This window comes from Pipistrellus kuhlii, unplaced genomic scaffold, assembly GCF_014108245.1.
Source record: "Pipistrellus kuhlii isolate mPipKuh1 unplaced genomic scaffold, mPipKuh1.p scaffold_m20_p_9, whole genome shotgun sequence".
NCBI lineage: Eukaryota > Metazoa > Chordata > Mammalia > Chiroptera > Vespertilionidae > Pipistrellus > Pipistrellus kuhlii.
In genome coordinates, this window is record NW_023425595.1 from 10856254 (window position 1) to 10881180 (window position 24927).

At 35.1% G+C, this 24927-nt stretch overlaps 4 protein-coding genes across 4 annotated transcripts; 3 read left to right on the plus strand and 1 right to left on the minus strand.

Moving 5' to 3' along the window:
• The first annotated feature begins 1254 nt into the window (after positions 1 to 1254).
• Positions 1255 to 2411, plus strand: LOC118713101 (olfactory receptor 5T1-like). Its single transcript, XM_036427464.1, has 2 exons — positions 1255 to 2203; positions 2380 to 2411. The coding sequence occupies exons 1-2, from the start codon at positions 1255 to 1257 to the stop codon at positions 2409 to 2411; spliced, it is 981 nt and encodes a 326-aa protein (XP_036283357.1).
• Positions 2412 to 8574: 6163 nt separating this feature from the next.
• LOC118713102 (olfactory receptor 5T2-like) lies at positions 8575 to 9546 on the plus strand. Its single transcript, XM_036427465.2, has one exon. It carries the CDS (start codon positions 8590 to 8592, stop codon positions 9544 to 9546), a length of 957 nt encoding a protein of 318 aa, XP_036283358.1. The 5' UTR covers positions 8575 to 8589.
• Positions 9547 to 11062: 1516 nt separating this feature from the next.
• On the minus strand, positions 11063 to 12417 carry LOC118712608 (ubiquitin-like protein 7). The gene is made up of 2 exons (XM_036426532.2): positions 12285 to 12417; positions 11063 to 12187 (listed from the first exon to the last, which is right to left on the minus strand). Exon 2 carries the CDS (start codon positions 12155 to 12157, stop codon positions 11093 to 11095), a length of 1065 nt encoding a protein of 354 aa, XP_036282425.1. The 5' UTR covers positions 12158 to 12187; positions 12285 to 12417; the 3' UTR covers positions 11063 to 11092.
• Positions 12418 to 17886: 5469 nt separating this feature from the next.
• Positions 17887 to 18834, plus strand: LOC118712613 (olfactory receptor 8J2-like). Its single transcript, XM_036426539.1, has one exon. The coding sequence runs from the start codon at positions 17887 to 17889 to the stop codon at positions 18832 to 18834; it is 948 nt and encodes a 315-aa protein (XP_036282432.1).
• Positions 18835 to 24927: the final 6093 nt, after the last annotated feature.

Below are 24927 nucleotides of genomic sequence, written 5' to 3' on the forward strand. Positions count from 1 at the left end.
TATATATATTTTTTTTTTTTTTAAAGAATTACAGCCCTAAAATCTGGCTCCTAAATATGGTGGATGCAATTTTTCATTTTGTTTAAATCATGAAGACTTTGAGTGTAGATACAGCTGACTCTTCAACCATTCTTGAGTCACAGGGAAATATACCAAAAATGAACACTACTTGGTGGCTTATATTGTAATTTTACTCTTTTAGCAACAGCATCTAGAAATTATATAATCTATTATTGGGTAACTTTTTATAATAACTTTAATGATTCCTTAAGAAACTATAATATATTAAAGAAATGGCCATGATTTATTTTTGACATACACGAGTCTTAAAAATATGCCCAAGGATTTTGCAAGGATAAATAGAAAAACAATCTTACATTGGCATTTAATTTAATTTGGAAAATCATTAACAGTATGATAAATTCTGTAGGCCTAAATGTACAGATTGGTTACAGACATATCTAAAAAGAAAACTTAAAAACAAAACAAAAAAAAACAAGCTTGTGTTTTATTATGATTTATAATAAAATAAATTATTTATTTTATTAGTATTTATTATGATTGTTTTATTATGAGTCCACCTCCAGAAATATATCTGTTTTCTGTTCACCAGTGTTCTAGATGTGCTAATGGAAAGGGATACTAGCCAAAAGGAGGATACACATGGTTTGGTTAGAAAGGGTTACACCATACAGCAAGCTGAAAGGTAAGTCTAACTTAGCCCATTTTCTAGTCATCTGGGAACAATTTGAACACAATTATCTTTTACATTGTTTTTCTCATTTAAGTACAATTCTTACTTTTATACAATCCTGTGATATGTGTGGTTGCTTTCATTTTAACAATTGTAAACATTAATGAAGGGCATTTCATACACACTGTAGAAAATCTAGAATTAGTATTCAGATGTATACTTTCTATTATAAATTTGTACTAAAATTTCAATATTTATTCTTATTTGTATATTTAAAATGATGAGATATAAAACTAAATGGCAAATTGAACAGAAAATAGATTGAAAATTAAACCACATAAATTGATGCAATTTCTAACATGACACATTTAGCCAACCATCTAATAAAAATTCTTTAATTTAACAGGATAATATGTCCATTGGCTCCAGCTTGTTCATCACTGCCTAGTCCCTCCAAGGGATTTCAATATGTCCTTCTAAAAAATAAGTAAGAGAATATAATAGGGTGGATTCTGTTTTTTTAAAAAATGTTGCTTTAAAAACTATGTATAAAAATAGAAATGGCAAACTTGACATCAGACTTAAATTTATATAGCATTCAGATGAAAAATATGACCGAAGTCACTATGTTTATATTGATGGGCTTCACAAATAATTTTGAGGTACAAGTCTTTTTGTTCTTACTATTTCTAGAAATCTATCTTTTTACTCTCATAGGAAATTTGGGAATGGTTTTCTTGGTTACTAGGGATTCTCGGCTCCACAACCCCATGTACTATTTTATTAGTGTATTATCCTTCTTGGATGCTTGTTATTCTTCAGTTGTCACCCCAAAGATGTTGGTCAATTTCCTGAAAGAAAATAAAGCCATTTCCTATCTCGGCTGTGTAGCACAAATGTTTCTCTTTGTTACTTTTGGGACCACAGAATGCTTCCTCTTGGCTGCAATGGCATATGACCGCTATGTAGCAATTTATAACCCTCTCCTGTATTCTGTCAGCATGTCACCCAGGGTCTATGTGTCACTCATCATTGCTTCCTATGTTGGTGGCATTCTGCATGCTTCCATACACACAGCGGCCACCTTTAGCCTTTCCTTCTGTGCATCCAATAAAATTAGACATGTCTTTTGTGACATCCCTCCTCTCCTTGCCATTGCTTGTTCTGACACACACACAAACCAGCTTCTACTCTTTTACTTTGTGGGCTCTATTGAGATCGTCACCATCCTGATTGTCCTGATCTCCTATGGTTTTATCCTGTTGGCCATTCTGAGGATGCATTCTGCTGAAGGGAGGAGAAAAGTCTTCTCTACATGTGGCTCTCACCTAACTGGAGTGTCAATTTATCATGGAACCATCCTCTTCATGTATGTGAGACCGAGTTCCAGCTATGCTTTGGACCATGACATGATAGTGTCAACATTTTACACCATTGTGATTCCCATGCTGAATCCCATCATCTACAGTTTGAGGAACAGAGATGTGAAAGAGGCAATGAAAAGAGTGTTTGGGACAAATGGGTGTATGAATACAGTATGAGTTGACACAAGTCATTAAATGGAAACAAATTAAGATATGTTGATTGTCTCAATATCAAAATAATAATTTATTTTTGTTTTAGTGTAGACCTTTTTATATAAAGAACATAGTCACACCTCCACCTGTAGTGTTTCCACACATGCAGGAAAAATGTCATCCATTTGCTTCCTACTTAATTCTCAGATAAACACACACACAGTTATAAATATATGCTGACAGTGATTGTATTAGTTGTCAGGGTTGCCATAGCTAAGCACCACAGACTTGTGACTTAAACATCAGAAATTTATTTTTCACTATTCTAGAACCTAGGAATCTTAGATCAAATTAAAGACTGCACTGATCTTTTCTGGGGCTTTTTCTCTTCATTTGTTGATAGTTATCTTCTCTGTGTGTCTTCACATCATCATTTCTCTGAGTATTTCTATGTCCTGGCACCTCTTCTTATAAGGACACCAGTCATTGGATTATAGGCCAAACTAAAGACATCATTTTAATTTAATTATTTATACAAAGACTCACCAAATACAGGCACATTTTGAGATCAGAATATTGACATATGAATATTGGTATATAGTGTGTATATATATATATATATATATATATATATATATATACACATACAGTCACTGATGCACTTAATCTTTGCTTTAAAATGTATAATGTCGACTTCCATCTCATATTACTCAAATTGGATGGGTTCCAATGATCAAAATTATTAGTAACTTTATAAATTACACCTCACTACCTTAAGCATATACTACCCAATCAATCACAAAATCACAGTTCACATATTCCCAGATCACTTTCCATGGAATCATTGATTTACACTCCAGTCCAAAACAATGTTCTCCATCCTGAAGACCACAGATGTGTTTAATTTCTATGCTGATTAATGAGGATGTATTTATCTCCTTTTTATCATTCTATCAAGAGCATGAATACAAAACCTATTCTTTAATTTCTCATAGAATACAGAGACTATACATTAGCTTTTATGAAGTTTATACTTAAACTCAAAAATGACAAAAGCAGGATAATTAGGGTAGTCAGTTCTTTGGCTGGGAGTTTGACTCTTGCCACACCTGAGCCCAAGCCCATCTTTATGAATAAAAACAACAATAACACAGACTTGTACAAAATATTTGCTAAAGAGCTATCCAGTAGAGAACATGTTTCTAGATTATATAAAGAACCTAAAACAAAATATAACAATACTAAATGGGCATACACTTGAACAAATATTTCACCATAGAAGATACACAGATTGTTACTAAGTCCATGAAAAAAAAATGCTAAGTACTATCCTATGTTAGGGAAAGAAATACAACTTAAAAACAACATGATCCTATATGCCTATTAGAATGAGTGAAATTAAAAGTATAATAGTTAACTGATAATATAAAGTGATTTATTGAGGATACAGAGCAACTGGAACTTCCATTCTTTCCAGGTAGGATTGCAGATGGTGCAGCCACTTTAGCAAACAATCTCACAGTTTCTTATGAAGTGAAACATACTACTACACCATATGACTTCATGATCTGATTCTGCCATTTACCCAAGAAAAATGTAAATATAGATGAATGCAAAGATCTGGGTTCTGATTTTTATAGTGCCTATATTCACCGTATTTCCAAACTGAAAGCAATCCAAATGTCCATCAAAGATAGAACAAATAATTAACTGTGTTGCATCCATAAAATGAAATACTGCTCAGCAATTTAATAAGAATAATGCCATTGATATATTCAAGTACATGGATGAATCTCAAATATCTTGTGCCCATGGGAAGAAGGCAAATTCAAAAGGTGACAGACAATGTGATTCTACTGATATCACATTCTGAAAAATGCAAAATTCTAAAAATGGAGAACACATCTGTGATTGCCAAATAGACTACATAGTGGTATAATTGAACTTTTTAGAATGATGAAAATGTTATATAACTTGATTATACAATAATTATACAATTCTATGAGTTTGACAACATTCATATAACTGGCAGCTATACGTAGTGGGGTTTTATTAACTTATTAATGTATATAAAAACTTAACCCTAACTTCAAAACCTAGATATTACATAAATTAATTTTTGCTTCAAAATAGAAATTTCCTTAGTAGGGGAGATATGACTAGAAAAAAAGTTTAAGGGAGGCATCTGGATACTGTCAATATTTTACTTGTTAGTTTTAGTTTTATTTATAGGATTATGGTCAGATTATGGAAATTTATCAAGGTGTATACTTCATACAAGTACTTTCCTGAATATATTTTTTCTTCATTAAAAATTATAGGATGACCCTGACCAATTTGGTTCAGTGGAAGGAGCGTCAGCCTACAGACTGAAAGGTCCCAGGTCCGATTCCGGTCAAGGGCATGTACCTTGGTTGCAGGCACATCCCCAGTAGGGAGTGTGAAGGAGGCAGCTGATTGATGTTTCTTTCTCTTCAATGTTTCTAACTCTCTATCTTCTCCCTTCCTCTCTGTAAAAAAAAACAATAAAATATATATATTTTTTTTAATTAAAGAATGAATCAAATCCTTATTTTCTTGCAAATTTTCTAATAAACTTAATAAGCCCTCAATAATTGAAATGTTCTTTAAATGTCTTATCTTCTAATTGATTATCCTATTATTAGGAATGTTTAAAATTTTTGATACATATCATTTTATATTGGTATGAATGTTTTGGGCATTTTGAATATTATAGTTTAGGATTTTTCTCAGTTTCTCTCAAACTGTTAACTTTCTTCATTTCAATTTTTTTTCTCCTTATCTCTCTTTTCTTTCTCTTTCCTTAACTGTGCTTTCAAGTTGCCATACATCCTAATTCACTGCCAGTGGGAATGTAAACTGATATGGACAACAGGATAGAGGTTCCTCAAAAAATTAAGAATTGAGTTACTCTATGACCCAGTAACCCATCTTCTGGGTATCTACCAAAAACATTTGAAAACATTTATTTGCAAAGCCATATGGACCTCTGTTTTCAATGTACTAGTACTGTTCACTGTGGCCAAGACTTGAAAACAACCAAAGTGTCCTTTAGTAGATGCTCGGCTAAAGAAGATGTGATATAGCCATGGCCAGGTGGCTCTGTTGGTTGGAGCATCATCTCATATACCAAAAGATTGGGGGATTGATTACCAGACAGGGCACATATCTGCACTGCAGGTTTCATCCTAGGTTGGGTCTTGTATAGAAGGCACCCTATAGATGTTTCTCTCTCAAATCACTTTCCCCCTTCTTCTCTCCATCTCTCTCTAAAACCAGCGAACATATCCTCAGGTAAAGGTAAAACAGAATAAGTGCTACATATATACAATGGAATACTTCTTAGCCATAAAAAATGATATATTTCTCTTTGTGACATCGTGCATGGAACTTCAGAATATCATGTTAAGCAAAATAGGTAGCCAGAAAAATCTAAGAACCTATGGTTTCACTCATATGTGGAATACAAAGCTAAAACTCATAGACAGAGACAATAATATTATGGTTACCAGAGGAAAGGGGGTACGTAGTAAATGGTAAAGTGGGCCAAATATATGGTGACAGAAGATGCTTTGACTTTGGGTGGTAAGCACACAATGTATCATGTATCATAGAATTGTACACTTGAAGCCTATATAATCTTGTTAGCCAATGTCACCCCAATAAATTTAATTAAAGCATAAAAAACAAGTACAATAAGTATAGATGCCAAAAACACCTAACATCGCTATTATCAGGAAAATACAAATAATCATTTGTAAATTATATCAGTATAATCAGAGGACTGAGGACTAATTATTTAAGAAATATCAACATGTAGTAAATTATTCCACAACCATGTACTTTTTGTTATTGAGTAAATCATCATGTTGCTATTTTAAACCAGAAGATAATTGGGACATGTTCCCCTTGGGGCAGCTCTTATATTTTTCAACAGTTGAGAAAGCAGATATAAATAATCTAAATGAATCATACTTACAGTGTCCTCAAACCTGCTTTTCTTATTACACAGGTAAGAAGAGAAAATGCCAGTATTTACAAAATATTTTATGATGTGGGACCTAAAATGGTAAGATCAAATATTACAAAGTCCCCAGTATTAAACCCTTTAGTTGCTGTCTATCAGATAGGTAAATAAATGTAACAAAAAATATATAAACTATTGATTTTAGGTTTGTAGACTTACAATAGTAAGATTTTTTTCCAAATCAAGTGTATGTTTTTATTTTTCTCATTGAAGAAGAAAGATCAGATTAAACAAGGACACACAGAAAATTCATCAGTAGAAAGCAAGAAAACTTTTGGCCAAATCAGCTATTTTGCTCTAATGAATAAACAATCAATTATCCTTTATTTTGCTATATTTTGTGATATAGAAGCCACTTCAAGCTCATGTTATTTCATAATGTTTCTCTAATCTTAATGCTTGAACTTTATCTAAATAAATATAAAGAACCATGTTTTATTTCGGTGAGAGTGGTAAGTGGGGAGATCAGTTACAGAATGAGACCAAAGTATTATGGGGGAGTGTAGAATTGTGAAAAGTGCATGCATTCTGAAGGAGACCTAGGATTGAATATTGGCTCTGGTTCTTATTAGCTATGGAGAGTCACTGGAAAGGGAAAATAAAGCAATGTGGATAAAAGTGTAATTGCTACATGTGCTCAATGCATGGCTGTTATTATTTTTCTCTTCCTTTGCCAACTTGGTGTTTCCATGTTGAGGCAAAGATATTTTTAAATTTTGTAACTTCTATTAAAACAGTATTTCTAGAACTGGTTTTGCATTGATTTTAAAAGTTGATGGAGTATTATTAAGTTCTTTAAGAATCGTAGACATTTTTTTGTTATGTCTGAGTTATTTCAATATTGACTCAGCTTTACCCAGTATAAATTTTATTTTGGCTTCTAGTAGAAATATCTAATTCAATTAAAGTTTTGCTGAGTTGTTTAACATTTTAGTCTTTCACTATCTGACCTGCGTAAATTAAGCCCACAGTAAGGTAGCAAATGGAATCATGGTGAGTTCTGTGTGTAGAGGGGGAAAAAATCATAACTATGATAGAATAATGTTTCAGTATGTATTAGTAATCACAAAACAAAATTTAAATATAGCTAAAGAATGAAATACCTAGCTTAAGGCTCTGGTCACATATATTTTTAAATGATTAGTTTCAATAGTTTTTTAACTCAATATTTGCTATTGTTTTAAAAATAAATACATCTGATAAAAAAAGTTCAATTATATAGTCATCTTAAATTTGTAACCAAAAATTTGACCTACTTAAAGGAAATTTCTTTATATATTTATTGCATAATATATTTGATTAGTCTGCATGGCTATATGCTATTATGTCTGGTTGGTCATTCAAATATATTACTATTTTTAAAAAGACTAAAGTGTGAAGGAAAATTCAAATCTCACACATGGCATTTAATCATGAACCTGGGCAATAAACACATACTTTCAGGTCTAAATTCTATGTTATTTGTCTTGAACAGGTATGTCATTGAACTGATGTCAAGAATTGAAGTGAAGCTGATCTTTTTCTTGTGAATCTTGTTCATATTTTTTTAAAAATAGATTTCATCATATTAATCAAAGTTTATATTTTATTTTTTAATTTGGCTTAACTCAATTGTGACCCATTATCCTTTAAAAATATCTTAAGTTGTTCTTATAGATACACCTAAGAAGATCTAATAGTGTTAGAAAAATTTAGAGATTAGCTCATAAAATGTTCATGGCTACTCTGTAGAACCAACATGATTCAGTACACTCTCCATTGAACAGAATTGTCAAGATTCAACTTTATTAACACATTTTGTCTTTTAATATTCATTCTAATATTATAGAATAAATATTAATGCTCCCAGTCTATAGGTGAGTATAATATAGAAATCATTTTATACCATTTCTGAAAGGTCTAGAATGCTGAAATTCTATTCCAATGCTCCATGCACTGACACACTATTTCATGTGAGTCTATGTCAAAAGAAAATTATTTTTTAACTAATCACTTGGTGTTTTAATGTTATTTAATAGAAAGATAGCTAATAAAATGCAGTTATAAATTAATGAGTTAACCTGATGGTTTTATAAATGATATGAATTCACCTAGTGAATTGACACCCATCATTTTCATTTGATTTTACAGGGAGTGACATGGACAATTGACCCACTGTCATGTCCCTGTCTGTGACCTGCAACTGGGACCTTTTATATTGCCAAAAATAAATATGAGGATACAGCTCATGTTCCCCTATTTCACAATATTGAGTCAGAATTCTTTTTATCCTTTTTGTAAATGAATTGTAATTTTACAAATATCTTTAAGTTTTTCCATGAGGTTTCAACATGAAGAATGCCACAGACACTGACATTACTATGTTTGTATTGAAGGGTTTCACAGACAATCTTGAATTGCAAATTATCTTATTCTTCCTGTTTCTAGCAATCTACCTGTTTACTCTGATGGAAAATTTAGGGTTACTTGTGTTGGTCATTGAATATTCCAGACTCCACAACCCCATGTACTATTTTCTGAGTGTATTATCATCTGTGGATGCCTGCTTTTCCTCGGTAATTACACCAAATATGTTAGTAAATTTTCTATCAAAGAATAAAGTCATTTCATTCCTTGGATGTGCAACTCAGATGTTTCTCGCTGTTACTTTTGGGACCACAGAATGCTTCCTCTTGGCTGCAATGGCATATGACCGCTATGTAGCAATCTATAACCCTCTCTTGTATTCTGTCAGCATGTCACCCAGGGTCTATGTGTCACTCATCATTGCTTCCTATGTTGGTGGCATTTTGAATGCTTCCATACACACAGCGGCCACCTTTAGCCTATCCTTCTGTGCATCTAATGAAATTAGACATGTCTTTTGTGACATCCCTCCTCTCCTTGCCATTGCTTGTTCTGACACACACACAAACCAGCTTCTACTCTTTTACTTTGTGGGCTCTATTGAGATCATCACCATCCTGATCGTCCTGATCTCCTATGGTTTTATCCTGTTGGCCATTCTGAGGATGCATTCTGCTGAAGGGAGGAGAAAAGTCTTCTCTACATGTGGCTCTCACCTAACTGGAGTGTCAATTTATCATGGAACCATCCTCTTCATGTATGTGAGACCGAGTTCCAGCTATGCTTTGGACCATGACATGATAGTGTCAACATTTTACACCATTGTGATTCCCATGCTGAATCCCATCGTCTACAGTTTGAGGAACAAAGATGTGAAAGAGGCAATGAAAAGAGTGTTTGGGAAAAATGGGTTTAAGAAAAAAAAGTGTTTTTACAGTTAAAACTAAAAAAGTTGAGAGTGATGTTCTGTGCCTCAATATAAAAAGAGATGTGATTAATATTTTTTTAGTTTATTAATGTATTTGTGTTTTTCTGGATATTTTAAAATAAAGATCATAGTCAACCCTCTACCTCTGATATTTTTACATGTAAAAAAGTTATTTTCAACTTGATTCTTAATACATTCTTACTGGCATATGTATATAGTAGATAGGTCCTTATACTGATTGATATAACACAAACATTAGAGTAAATGCATTTTTTAAATTTTTAAAAAATATATTTTATTGATTTTTTACAGAGAGAAGGAAAGAGGGATAGAGAGCTAGAAATGTCGATGAGAGAGAAACATCGACCAGCTGCCTCTTGCACACCCCCTACCGGGAATGTGCCCACAACCAATGTACATGCCCTTGACTGGAATCGAACCTGGGACCTTTCAGTCTACAGACTGACACTCTACCACTGAGCCAAACCGGTTTCGGCTGCGTTTTATTTTTTAAAAAGAATAAGAATACTAAGTGAAATAAGCTAGTCACAGAAGGACAAATACTACATAATATTATTTACATGAGGTATATATTCAATAAAATCGTTAAACACATAAAAGCAGAGAGTAGAATGGTAGTTGTCAGGGACTAGGGGAAGGGGAAATGGTTATTGTTATTCAATAGGTATAAAATTTTAGCTATGAAAGATGATTACATTCTAGAGACATAATATGCAACACTGTGCCTATAGTTAGTATCACTGTATGGTACACTTAAACATTTGTTAAGAGGTTATATCTCCTGTTAAGTGTCTTTACCACAATAAAACGAAATAAAAGCACTTGGAAAATAGAAAAAAAGTAGAAATAGTTAATACTAGTAGTTGTTTTCTCTGGATGGGTGGAAGGAATGGGAATGAGAGAGGTTTAATCAATGAAAAATAAGCTTATATTTAATTATATATTGCTTTAAAGTAATGAATCTTATAAGATAAAACTGTTGTATGATATAAATAATAAAAATGTGGTATTTCTTCTGTAATTTTTCTGCATATTTATGTGTGTGTACATGTAGACAAGTGTGTGGGTTTCTTACAAATATTTTGAAAAGTGAAATCTTGTGATTCACTGATGATGCTTAGTTTTGTCTGCTTGACCTTGACCAGCATAAGTTTATTAAATAGCCTAATTAAGAAATAAAAAATTGCTGAAACTGGTTTGGCTCAGCAGATAGAGGATCAGACTGAGGACTGAAAGGTCCCAGGTTCGAATCTGGTCAAGGGCATGTACCTTGGTTGCGGGCACATCCCCAGTAGGGTTGTGCAAGAGGCAGCTGATCAATGTTTCTCTCTTATCGATGTTTCTTTTCTTTTCTTTTTTTTTTTAAAGGTCAACCATCAGGTGTATTAAGGAGAGGACAGATGGGGCACCTCCAGGAATGCCTCCCATGGGCAGCCACCTTAGTAGTTTGTTGGGGTTAAGGAGCTCTCCTCCGGCAAAGATGAGCTCCAGAGCTGCTTGGATGTCCCCCTCCCCAGTGGCCTCTAGGGACCGCAGGCTCAGCTCATCATCCTGAATGCCCATGTCGTGCAGCTGCTGCAGCTGGGGCTGCCACTGGCTCTGAAGGTTGGGCTGCCCAGAGGCCTACAGGGCATGCTGTAGGGCTTGGCTGAAGAGATCATTGGTGATGGGCGTCCCCGACTGGACACCAGAGGACATTGGTGAGGTCCCGGAAGAATGGCCCTGGGTGCCAGGAGTCGGCGTGTGAGAGCTGCTCTCTGGAGTGCTGGCCAGGGCCAGTGCAGTGGCCAGCTCACTCTGGGTGATGGGTCGGGGTCCGGCAGCTCCACTGTACCCCAAGGAAGCTGGGCCAGAGCTGGTGCGCTGCTAGAGGGCATGGACCTGGCTCTTGGGTGAAAGTCGTCCTCATCATCAGAAAGCCCCTCAAACAGGAAACCACCTGGCATGTCCCGGTAAGAGCTGGAGGGTGTGCTCCGGGAAGAGGAGTCCGCCCCCGGTAGCGGCGTGCTGCCTGCCACCGAGTGCAGAACCAGGACAATGGCATTGACTAGGGCTGGGTGAGCAGGTACCAACGTATCAAGCATGTTGGGATCAGCAAAGACAGAGAAAAGATCTTTGTCCTGGAGAACCCCAAGAGCAATGGGGTCACTGCTGAGGCCTGGGGTGGCCACAATGATCTGATCCAGAGATTCCTTATTGCTGAGCATCTTAAAGACTTCCTCCCTGTAGGAAGAGCTGCTTTGCAAGGCAGTGTGCAGCACCCGGAACTCCCGCAGGGCAGCCACTTTGTCCACAGGTTCTGGTTTCTGATCAGGCTCTGGCCAAGACTTGCGAAGAACATGGATTGTGGACCCAGGTTGAATGCCATAGAAGTCAAGGGTCTGGTCATCTTTTAGCTTCCGGCCACAGTAGATTAGATCAATCAGCTCAGGGTCTGGAACGGACTCCTGGAGTTTGCCAGCAATAAGCTGCTTCAGAAATGAAATACTATAGCCCCCCAGTGAGTATTCTCCCAGTTCTGTCTCTGGCAACCGAAGAATAGACTTTGGGGCAAGTGGTTGGTCAGCCAGTTTCACCGCCAGGTGCCAATCTGAGAGAGACATCCTCTCTCTTTCACGCTCTCTCTTTCTCCCCTACCATAGTAGCTCATTTAATCCTCACAATCGTTCCCTGAGGCAGGCATTCTCGTCCACCTATTACAGACCAGGCAAGCAAGACCCAGAAATTCACTGGCACAAGGTCACCAGCAGCTAGTAGTGGGGAAGACACTCACTTTGGCTACAACTCCACCGCTCCCATGGGACCAGCTAACTTGTCACATAAGTCAGGCCCCCGTGCCCCGGGGCCCAGTGCCCCCACCCGTCCCCTCATCGATGTTTCTAACTCTCTATCCCTCTTTCTTATTCTCTGTAAAAACTCAATAAAATATATTTATTTAAAAAAAGAAATAAAAAATGAAAAATAATTCTTGTGCAATAATAATATGACTCAAATGAGAGATTGTGTTGTGGAATTAAGCATCAATACCAGTAGGAAGTATAAAAGAGTTTTAAAAAATCTTTATAATATTATAGGAATGCTAAATAGATAAAGTTGGCAGAGCCAATGAGGGAATGAAAATATTGTTAACTAGTGGTCCAGTGCACAAAATTCATGCCGAGGGGTGTGTGGGGGGGTGACCTTTAGTATAACCTTCACTCTCTCCAATCTGGGACCCCTCAGGTGATGTCTGACTACAGATAGTTGAAACATCCCTCTTGCAATCTGGGGCTGCTGACTTCTAACTGCTCACCTGCCTATCTGCCTGATTGCCCCTAACCACTCTGGCTGCCATCCTGCTTGCCCTCAACTGCCCCCCTTGCCGTTTTCTCTCCTCCAATGACCCCAACTATCTTCCTCTGCCAGCCCAGTCACCTCCAACTTCCCTCCCCTGCAGGCCTGGTCCCCCCAAACTGTCCTTCCCTGCAGGCCTGGTCACCCCCAACTGCCATCCTCTACTGGCCTGGACACCTCCAACTGCCCACCCTTGCAGGCCTGGTCCCTCCCAACTACCTTCCCCTGTTGGTTATCTTTGACCACATGGGGGCAGCCATCTTATGTGTTGGAGTGATGGTCAATTACCTCTTTATTAGGATTGAGCACAGTACAATCTGACTGTGTCTTTGCTCACATGAAAGGCAATAGCCATTGGTCATTATAGAGGAAGCTACCACATAATCTTCATGGGACTATTTGGAATCTGAAAAGAACCTCAGGGATTTAAATTCATTATACTGATAACTTGAAGTTGTTAAAAAATCTCCTTATTGTTCACAGTTTGTCTGTTTCTTCATTAATTTTTTAGCTTAAAACGTGAGGTAACCTTCTTAGTCATACCAGGATGTAAAAGCACAGTTGTGTCCTGCCTTAAAGTACAGAATATTCTAGAGAGTGATATGTAAGGTATCACTGCTTCTTTATTAAAGTTAAAGTTATATTAAAAGTAGATTAAGACACAGGAAACAAAAATCTTTAAAATCACATAACTAAATTATATATCTAACTAATATAATTTAAATAAAAAATATATTCAATCTTCTTACAACCATTCACATTTTGAATTTATGTTGTATATCACCTAATATTTATGACAAATACACTAGGCCTTGTTCTTTTTTTTTTTTCTTTTTTTTTTTTAATTGATTTCAGAGAGGAAGGGAAAGTGAGAGAGAAGTAGAAACATCAATGATGAGAGAGAATCATTGATTGGCTGCCTCCTGCATGCCCCATACTGGGCCACAACCCAGGTATATGGCCCAACTAGGAATCGAACTGTGACCTCCCCATTCATAGGTCTCTGCTCATCCACTAAGTCACATTGGCTGAGCCCAAGGTCTTGTTCATGTTGTAAGAATAGAGATGCTGTCTTTAATCTACTCCAAAGCATTGACATTAAAATTGAATATTGGGGCCGAAACCGGTTTGGCTCAGTGGTGGAGAGTCGGTCTGCGGACTGAGGGGTCCCAGGTCTGATTCCAGTCAGGGGCATGTGCATTGGCTGCAGGCACATCCCCGATGGTGTGTGTGTGTGTGTGTGTGTGTGTGTGTGTGTGTGTGTAAGAGGCAGCTGGTCGATGTTTCTCTTTCATTGACGTTTCTGGCTCTCTATCTCTCTCCCTTCCTCTCTGTAAAAAAATCAATAAAATATATTTAAAATAAAATAAAATAAAATAAAATAAAATAAAATAAAATAAAATAAAATTGAACATTGGGGCCAGAACCTGGTGCTTTTATTAGATTTCCTCCATCTCAAGGGCCAGCAACACTTCCCAAATATAGGGGTGCAATTTGAAACAAAGAATGGAATCAGTGCATGTGATTGTTATTCAATATGATTATCTAAGAGAGTCCCTAAGCTATCTACACAATTCTCATTCTTTGGGTGAAAGTTTTGGATGGAGACTAGATTAATGAGCACTTAATTTGTCTTTCCAGGGGGGAATTAGAGCTTTGGGAATTCTGGTTGTCATGTTTGAGGAATGGGACTACATACAAATGTATTTCAGTATGAAGGTGTTCAGGGATTAAAACTCTTTAACATGCTTCCTGGAGCAACCTTAGGAGGAGGTCTCAGCAGATCTTTGTGTACAGGTAGGTTAAAGCAAATAGTCATTACTAATTCTGGCTGTTGGACCAAGTATCTTGGAAGCTGAGTAATTCAAATCAGATCCCAGGACCAAAATGTTATCTGCTCTGTTCTCTTTTCTCCACTTGCCCACTGATTGCTAAGTGGAAGTGATGGTGGTATGACTTAAAAAATAGTGTCCAGCATCCCCACTGGTAAATTGGACTGCTTAAGCATTTAGACAGAATAATGAATAGTCATTACAGGGAGTATATTTCACCTTAATATAAAAAAAAGAATGTTTTTTAGAACTGGCAGAATTGATGAATGTTTTAGAGGGCACTCTACACCAGATAGAAAACTTCTCAAGTGTCTATGTCATATAAGATCTATGTCTTCAAGAGAGACCTACAAAATTACTTACTATCAAGAAAAACAACTTGTTCTCCCCTTCTTTCTTTTGGCATTGCTCAGGGTGATAAACCTTAGGATGAAAAAATTCCCTGATGTCAACAATTAGTTGCTGATAGAACACTGAGAACTCCTATCAGGATGCAGTGTTTGTTCCTAACACAACCTATCTCTAAATAAATTTAAGACATACTCTACAGTTAGAATATATAATCTCAATTAAACATAGAGTAATCTCAATGAAACATAGTTTTGAAATTATATCAGAAGCTAATTAAAATTAATCTGTACTATCATGTCTTATAAAAATATAAGATAAAATGATTAAAACTATGTATATTTTAAAATTTGTATTTGCTGAGAATGTATTAACTTGGTAGACCTATAAACTATTTATATTCAAAAACAAATTAGAAAAATTATTGGTAAGAAAAATAAAATTGTTCTTTTTTTAAAACAATGCTACATGAGACAAAGTTCTGAAGAAACAAGAAAAACTGAGGCAATTCTACAGAAACTTTATTTCAGTGGCATATACTAACTGAAATAAAAAGCAACTCTAGCTTTGCCTTCAGTTACACTGCAGTTGAAGAGGAAATACATAGTAGATAAGGATATAATAATATACTCTCCTTTTCAAAAGCTACTTGTACAAATTCATGGTAGATAATCAATAATTGCTATTGTTGATTCTGCATTTTGTTCTTGCTAGGGATGAATTTATTGAGTATATTATCGCAGAGGAAAACATGCACAGAGTTGCTTGATATGTAGCAAAAAAATGGAATATTTTGATCAATGAGTATTGCATGTTTTCCTGAACACAATGTTTTCTATCAAAAGCTTATTTATGCAGTTCTTTTTTGATGAAGTGCAATACCATCAGATTAGCTCATTAGACATATATCTGATATATGGAACTAAGCATCTTCAAATGAAAACAAATGAACACCACTGTTTTTAAAAGATCAAGTTGTGTGAGAGCACAGCCTCATATGTTTATTAAATATGTAGCTGCATATCCTGTATCCCAGTTTCTGAAATATGCAGAATTATAATTCACTTGCTATTTCTATGTTAACTATAAAGACTTCAGTTAGGTTGAATGGGATACAAGAGCCAAAATAATAAACCAGATTATTTCAAAACATACTGATAACATAAACAACTGGTACCAATTATTTTGCATTCATTGTAACCAGAAACTGTGCCAACTAACCTATACATGTGCATATTCTCATTTAATTCACACAAAACATAAGTAGCAATACTTGAAAAAAAATCACAGCTAGTAATTAGTGAATTAACAAGAAACCAGCCAACTAACCTATCAACTAAGCAAACAAAACATATAAAAGAAACCATAAAACCATACCATTAACCAATATCTTATACAAACTATCTTTGATTCACTTAATCCCATTAAACTTCATTGTTCTGTCACACATTGAAATAATTACATCTATTTTTTAGGACTCTCCTGTAGAATAATGAGATCAACTCTTTCAAAATGCCTTGCACAGCTCTGGGCACAGAGTGGGCACATGATAAATAATATTAGCACTGTTACCCGTTTACTTCTTTACCCAATTAAAACAATGATCAAGCTTTAACAAATCAAAACTATAAGTAATGACTTAAAAAATCAAAACAGCCTAAACTGCTTTTGGCTCAGTGGATAGAGCATCGGCCTGTGGACTGAAAGATCCCAGGTTCAATTCCAGTCAAGGGCATGTACCTTGGTTGTGGGCACAACTCCTGTGGGGGGCGTGCAGGAGGCAGCTGATCCATGTTTCTCTCTCATTGATGTTTCTAACTCTCTATCCTTCTCCCTTTCTCTCTGTAGAAAATCAATAAAATATATATATATTTTTAAATCAAAACAGGCTTTAAACAATTTAAAGGAAGGAGGCATAAGCTGGAAAGAGAAGGAAAGGCTACTAGAACAAAACAATAGAGAAAAATCTGAACAATTAGAAGTTAGATTGATAGGACTGGACTGGCTTATTTGGTAAAAGAAAATATAATTAAGTGAAGAGGACACAGTTTCTGAATAATACTAAGGAACAGTTTTGAGGTGTGATCTATGGGGAGCTAAAACAGAGCAGTGTGATGGAAATTGATAAGGAAAATCTCAGTATCTAAGGAAAATCCCAGAAATTCCCAAGGATGATGATGACAAGATATAGGCTGAAGAGAAGGCCTATGGCAGCTAAGGAAAAAAATAACTGGAAGTCCTTCTGGCTCATCTGTTTCTTACAGGTAACTGTTTTATCATTGGAAACATGGACACACTCACTCTCAGAGGCATGTATATACAAGTATATACATGCATATATCTATATATACATATATATGTACATATATATTCATGCAATTGTAAATGTTAATATAATTAATAAATACATATACATATTAATAAATATAATAATATAAACTGTGTGTATTCATCCAATACAAACTATATTCAGGAGTGACTAAAAATAAATTAGCAGCTTATTCAAACAGTTCTAAGATCCTGAAATTGGTCTCTGGAGATGGCATTTTTAATTTTAAGATTTGAACAAAAATAAACTGATCAACATACACAGGTATATCATAGAATTGTACACTCAAAACATATAATCCAATTAACCGATGTCACTCCAATAAAGTTAATAAAAATACATTTTAAAAATAATTCAAAAGTAATAAAGAACAATAAAAATCAACTAATTTTGCATGAACATTTAACAATATGGCACTGAACAGAGACAAGTTGGTTGTCTATTAATCTTTTTTCATTTTCCTCATTAACTGATGAAAGCAATGAAATCAATGGCCCCAGGGAATCTCTCGCAGGTGACAGAATTCATTCTCATGGGCATCTCACAATATCCGGAGCTCCAGATTCCACTCTTCTTTGTTTTCCTGGTCATCTATGGGCTGACCTTGGCTGGGAACCTGAGCATCATCACCCTCACCAGCGTGGACTCTCGACTTCAGACCCCCATGTACTTTTTCCTCCGGCACTTGGCTGTCATCAACCTTGGCAACTCTACTGTCATTGCCCCTAAAATGCTGGTTAATTTCTTGGTTTCAAAGAAAAGTATATCCTACTATGGATGTGCAGTGCAAATGGGTGGATTCATAGGTTTTACTGCTGCTGAGATTTTAATGCTGGCTGCAATGGCCTATGATCGCTACGTGGCTATTTGTAGTCCCCTGCTCTACCTGGTGATAGTGTCTCCACAGATCTGCCTTTTGCTGGCGTCCCTTGCATACTTCTTCAGTCTGACCACAGCACTGACTGTCTCCTCCTGTGTGTTCTCTATGTCCTATTGCTCTTCCAACATAATCAACCACTTTTACTGTGATAATATCCCCTTATTAGAATTGTCGTGTTCTGATACCTATATTCCAGAAACTGCTGTGTTTACCTTTTCAGGAATTAATTTGATTTTCTCTATGATTGTTGTTTTAATATCCTACTTTAACATCATCCTTGCCATCTTGAGGATACGTTCCTCAGAGGGGCGACAAAAAGCCTTTTCCACTTGCGCTTCTCACATGATGGTTGTCACTATCTTCTATGGGACCCTTCTCTTCATGTATTTGCAACCAAGGACCAATCACTCGTTAGATACGGATAAAATGGCCTCAGTCTTCTACACCCTCGTGATACCAATGCTGAATCCCCTTATTTACAGCCTACGGAACAAGGATGTGAAGGAGGCATTGAAGAGGTACTGGGATAACCCATGCCAGTCATTCAAACTAATGTAAAAAATAACAACTATCTTCATTTAAGGGTTTTCTTTTGCTTCTGGGGGAGGGGGGGAGAAGAAGCAATAGTTTAAAATTCTATGGATTTTTTAATCCTTTTTACCCAACCTCAAATACCCAATTTTCCCTTTAGAAAAATGCATTAATTGACCAAAGAAAATACCAGTTACATAAGTAATAAATAATAATTTTAAGATAAATGCATTTTAAAACAAAGTCAAAGTTACTGAAGGGTTTTTATAATTTCTAACAAGGATGATAAAACCTGATGGCTGGTGGTGAAGGTATGTATGATTCGTTTCTTGCAAAGTGGTTGAGTGAAATTATCTTCCTTACCACAGATATTTTTGTTCAGCTAGTAAAAGTTGTGTTATTTTTTTGTAGCATTTTGTCCATCAATTTCTCAACTTTTTGGACCCACCCACTTTTATCTTGAACTTAAAATATATTTATATCACAGAATGGAACAAATGAACCTTCAGAAGAAAATAAAAACTAAACAAAAAAATGCTTAGTCATGAAAAAGAAGAAAGATGTCATGTGGCAAGATAGACTGAAAAAATATGTAAAAAGGGGAGTCTACTTTTTATCCTCTCACATTATGCCTTTCACTTGGTGTATGTACACAAAGCAAAGAATTGCTATTCATCCAAATATGATATGTATTTGACTTTTTCAAAATTATAGTCTTATACTAAAAACTTTGGTGTCTTTTATATGCAATTATAACAATAAAAACTTGCTTTATCATTTTTATTATTGGGTTTTGAAGTGACCTGTTATTAGACAAGAATGCTGTTGTCCACAAAGTGACAGTAATTTGAAGAGAACTCATCACCACCACCACCACCCCCCAAAAAAAGTTGACAGTCATTATGTGTCATATCTTTGGAGAAGCATGAGACTTGGCTGGAAAGTTTGTAAGGAGGGCATTCTGAGAAAAGGGAAGTGTGCAGAAGGCCACCCACCCTGTTCATCAGAATTCTAACTTAGGGGAGTGCTAGAGGCAGTGCCCCTAATTATTCCTTGACCTTTCCAAACAAGTCTGTGCACATGCAGATTCCCAGGTATTTACGGGAATCCTTATGCTTAATTTTTAGGTATCCTTGCATAAAAAAACTACAAACACATATGTCCTCCCAATATTACTTACCCTACTGATTGTATCTAAAAGATAAACTTTATCTCAAACTGCTGCTATTATACAATGAAAGCCTAACAAAGTCAGGCAATGGAGGCTGCCTGTTTCCTTTAGCCAGGCTGTCCCTTATCCCTCTCTTTCACAGCAAATGTTGTGTCAGAGTAATCATCCATCTATCACTCAGGGTCTGCTGGTCAGCCTCATCAATATCTTTGCTTGTATGTATAAAACATTACTAACATTTAACGCTCTCTCACTGGAAGTCCACAGGCCTTCACACCAGTTGTTCAACTGTCATAGGCCACATCTATCTTCCCGGCTTTCTGAAGGCTACTTCTGTTATCAGCTTCTACAAACATGAAAAAAACCCTTTTAAATAAATAATTTGAAAATGAAGTAAACTCACTGCAGATATAGGTGGAAAGAGGTCAAAAAGAGGTTGTTATGGCATCAGGCCTTCTTCTTAGAATAACCGAACTACTGAATTTCCCACTTGCCTTTCTCTATCTTCCTCAGCCTTACTCCTTCTTCTTGTCCCTCCTTTCTTTTCTCCCTGTGTTGCAAATGATAAAAAGTTCCTTCTTTTTTTCAGCAGTGTAATATTCCATTGTGTAGATGTACCACAGTTTTAATCCACTCATTTGCTGATGGGCATATAGGCTGTTTCCAAATCTTAGCTATTGTAAATTGTGCAGCTATGAACATAGGGGTGCATATCGGGTGTCAGTGTTCTATGTTACTTCAATAACTACTTCATCAGCATTATCCCAAATTTTCAATCTTATCACAATTATGAATGTTCATACAGTAAAACTGTATTAAAATGTTGTGTCTATACATCTGTGTTATAATCTCTGAACTTTTTGTTGACATAGATTAATGCATATTTCCATTTCAAATCCAAACCACTATTTGCATTATGTATTAAGTAAAACAATTTTAGTTTTAAAGCTAAAATTAGTTAGCTCTCTAGGTAAATCTGATTTAATTATTTATTGAAATTCTTCACCATATGTATAAGCAGTACTTATTTATAAATGTCCAGAGAATGAAACTCTAGGGTATTGATGGTGGAATATATATTGAAATCTTGAAATACATCTATCTTTATTTAAATAAATTAAATGTGCTTATTTTTTCCCTAATCAAGCACTCACTTCAGGAGATATTTTACTGAGATATCCATTTATGGATCAGTGGGACCACACACACAAAGTTGTGAAATGCAGTGAAACATGCATAAGTCAAGAGCTGATCAATTACTAAATGCCTATTGGGAACAAATATATATGAAATGAGGATAGACCCAGATTAAAATAATTTTATTAAACAGAAGAGTCAAATATTGGTGTGTGTGTGTGTGTGTGTGTGTGTGTGTGTGTGTGTAGTAAATGAATGTACTTAAAATATATAATCAAGTGAGAACTTTTAGGTATAAAATGAGTTATATAACAACAGATGTGCACATTAAGATGTACATTATATTTACTTTAGAAGGCTGTAATTATTTTTAAGGACATGTATCAACTTCTGTAGAAGAAGTTCCTGTGTAGGAAAGGGAAATGAAAGATAGATAATGAAAACTGATGATGATTATGGGTATGGAATGGGAGTATTAGCTCAATGTAGTCCTTTGTATTAAAAAGTAAAAGTCACACACATATTCTTTATTTTTGTTTTGTTCTGAATCTTTAAAAACACTACAGGACACATTTAAAGAATTTTGTCTTCATCCTCAGACATAAAATTGAGAAGGATTCATTGTGGAAAATACTGAATATTAAAGTAATTTATAACACATTTATATCCAGATGTTTGAGTAGATGCAGTAAAAATAAAAGATAGTAACAAAGGAGAAAACAGGTAAATTACAAGTAAAAAGTAAATTCTTCAATAAAATTATCAAAGGTACCCTGGATAATTAACAAAGACCACGCATAATTTCCTGTTCTCTGATGCTTTGGGAATAATCAAGAAAATGCAATCAATCTCCCAGGTGCCTATCTCAGAGGAGAGAGGCAATCATAAATCCTTCCAACTTCAGTGAGGTTTGTAACCACTCGGGGAATGAGAAGCCATTCTCCATTTGAGGTGAGTAGATGGCACTTATACTCTGATTGCCAGATTAGTTCCGGCGATGATTTTTTTATTCTTGTCTTTAATTTAAATTTTAGATATGAGTATGATCACCAAGGCCAGGTTCAGTACCTTATAGCATACATATAAATAAGCTCTTTTTATAACTATATTGTAGGGAGTAATAATATGTTTTTGCCTCTATCTTATGTTCTTTGAGAGTACTCAGGGTCCTCCTTTCTATTTGTTATGACTTCTATATTTATACTAGGATTCAAAACCATAAACATTTTCTAAACCAAAAAATGCTTGCTTTTTTTCTGAAGTAAAAACAAATACATTTTTCAAAGTTTCACCTAGGACGTTGTCTAAGCAAAGATGCTGATGGTCAGGTCAGGGTTATGGCTACTCAGTGAGTGTATATGCTCCACATACTAATATTTTAAGTATCCTACTATCAGTATTGGTGACCTTAGTACTCCTTAAACATTTCAGAGTCCAGGGCTTGGTTACTATTTTTCCTCTTGCAATATACCTATATGCATTAAGGGAAGTTTTCTTCTTGATCTGTTGTTCTTTATTATAAATTACACAAAACACAACTGAATAGAAAATAGGAAAATGATAAAAATAGGAAATATTATTTTTGAAGGTTAGACAGAAGAGGATAGGACTCCTTTCCATACCTCCATGGGTGCCAGGTATATGGCCCAGGTACAGCATGAACCTTGCTACCCAGGTCATAGAATTTTGCCAACAAGTTTGAGAATCTAGCATAGTGGGATATAATTATAAAAATTACAATTTTATTTAAATCTTCAACAACTATGACAAACCACATAATAGTAGTTTGGAGATTGAACCCCACACCTAGTGAGTATAATACTGTCCACCTTAAGTTACAAAAAGAGTTGTATTTTCTAAGTAAGATTGGTCAAACAGCACATTTGGTCAGATTCCAAAGGTGTAATTAGAAAAGATTTATATGGGCTTGATATCCCTCATAAATGGCTTGTAATTGCAGTTTGTGTTCCCTTATTCAGAAAATGCAGTGTAGTTTACAGAATAAGAAGTGGAAATGTGTATAAAGTCTATGGCTTCATTAGTTGTTTTGGGTGAGAAACATATGATGCTCATCCCCTCTTATAATTTTAAAATAATATGTGTGCATATTTCTGCTGATGTTAACTTATCCAAGGACTGCTAAGCCTGACATATTTTTAAAACTATTCAACATTCTTCCCTTTTTGCAATCTCCATTTTTTAAACCAGGGATTTGCTGGCCTCCTGGATGAGTTGCAGTATAGTGCTCATTTTATATACTCTGGAATAGCTTGCACAAAATTTAGATATTTTTTTCCATGAAAGTTTGGAAGCACCTGTCCTTAAAACAATCGGAAGGTAAAAGAAGTTGGGAAAATATAGGTAGAGAAAATGTAATCTTTCTATTAAAATGTGTTAAATCAAAACATTTGATGTATACTTGATGGAAGATAAAATGAAGGAATAATAGTCAAAATATAAAAATATATTCTACTCCTTTCAATACCACGTCCAACTGATTTTATTTGGATCAAATAATTATTTATCCTGTCCATGTACATTGAAGCAAGTAAAAATTGAATACTTAAAAAAATAATGCAATACTTAATTCCCCCTGTTTCCTGTTACACTCTTTATCTTTCAACCCTTATACTTGAGGCAATGAAATTGCCTGAGTGAAGCATTTGAGATAGCATTCTCTAGAATGATGTTTCTTTTTGTGGGAAATTATATTAATGGTACTTACTAAACAACTTTAGTGCCATATCACCAAATGTGCTCCAATAATATTTTTAATTGTGTTAAATATGCTAGAAAAAGTAACTACAATATTAAATCTATCGTTTCAGAGATATTAGTTCTAAGGTCAAAGTGAGTGCAGGAATGCCTAAAAATTGTTTTTGCTCAGGTTAAATAAACTGCAGATGCAGGGCTTATTTGGTATGGAATACAGGAAAATATCAGAAACTTCAAAAATCAGCACAAAATTGCTGACATTTTAGATGTACATTTCTAAAAAAAATTAAAAATTATTTATGTGTGTGAAAGTGAACATGTTGGGCACTTCTCCAAGGTGAAGAAATTATTTTGTATCATTATAAAAACCATTGAATAATGTTTAAAATGCATAAAAGCATAGTTAAATAATAATACAATTTTTTAAAAGTCAAAAAAGAGTTGGAAATGAGAATACTATTTTGATATGGGATTATAAGGAACAGAAACAAAGTTAATGAAATGAGTAAGTAATGGTTTTCTTTAGAGATTTACAGTGAAGTTGCAGGGACAAGAAGCAGACAGCTATGTTATTTATTATAATAATACCTGCTAAAAATTGATATGTTTAACTAACACACACACACACACACACACACACACACACACACACACAGACATACACACGATATGTTTTTCAGAGAGGAAGACAGAGATAGAAACATCAATGATGAGAAAGAATCATTGATTGCTGCCTTCTGCATGTCATACACTGGGGATCCAGTTCTAAACTTGGGTATGTGAACTGACCAGGAATACAACCTTGACCTCCTGGTTCATAGGTTGAGCCTCAACCATTGAGCCATGCCAGCAGAGCTATATATTTTCAAAACAAAAAAGCAATTTTGAAAAAAATATTATAATTCCCACTGTAGGCCAAACTTTTCTCAAGATACATAAGTGACAAGCTGTAGATTGTGTAGACCTTGTAATGATAACTAGTACGTGAAACAAAAAATAAAATGGCTACTATAACAGTAATGTTGTAAAGGTTTTAATATTTGGTTCTAGGTTTAATGATGGGGCTGGGTCATACTTTGAATTATTACATCTAAAGG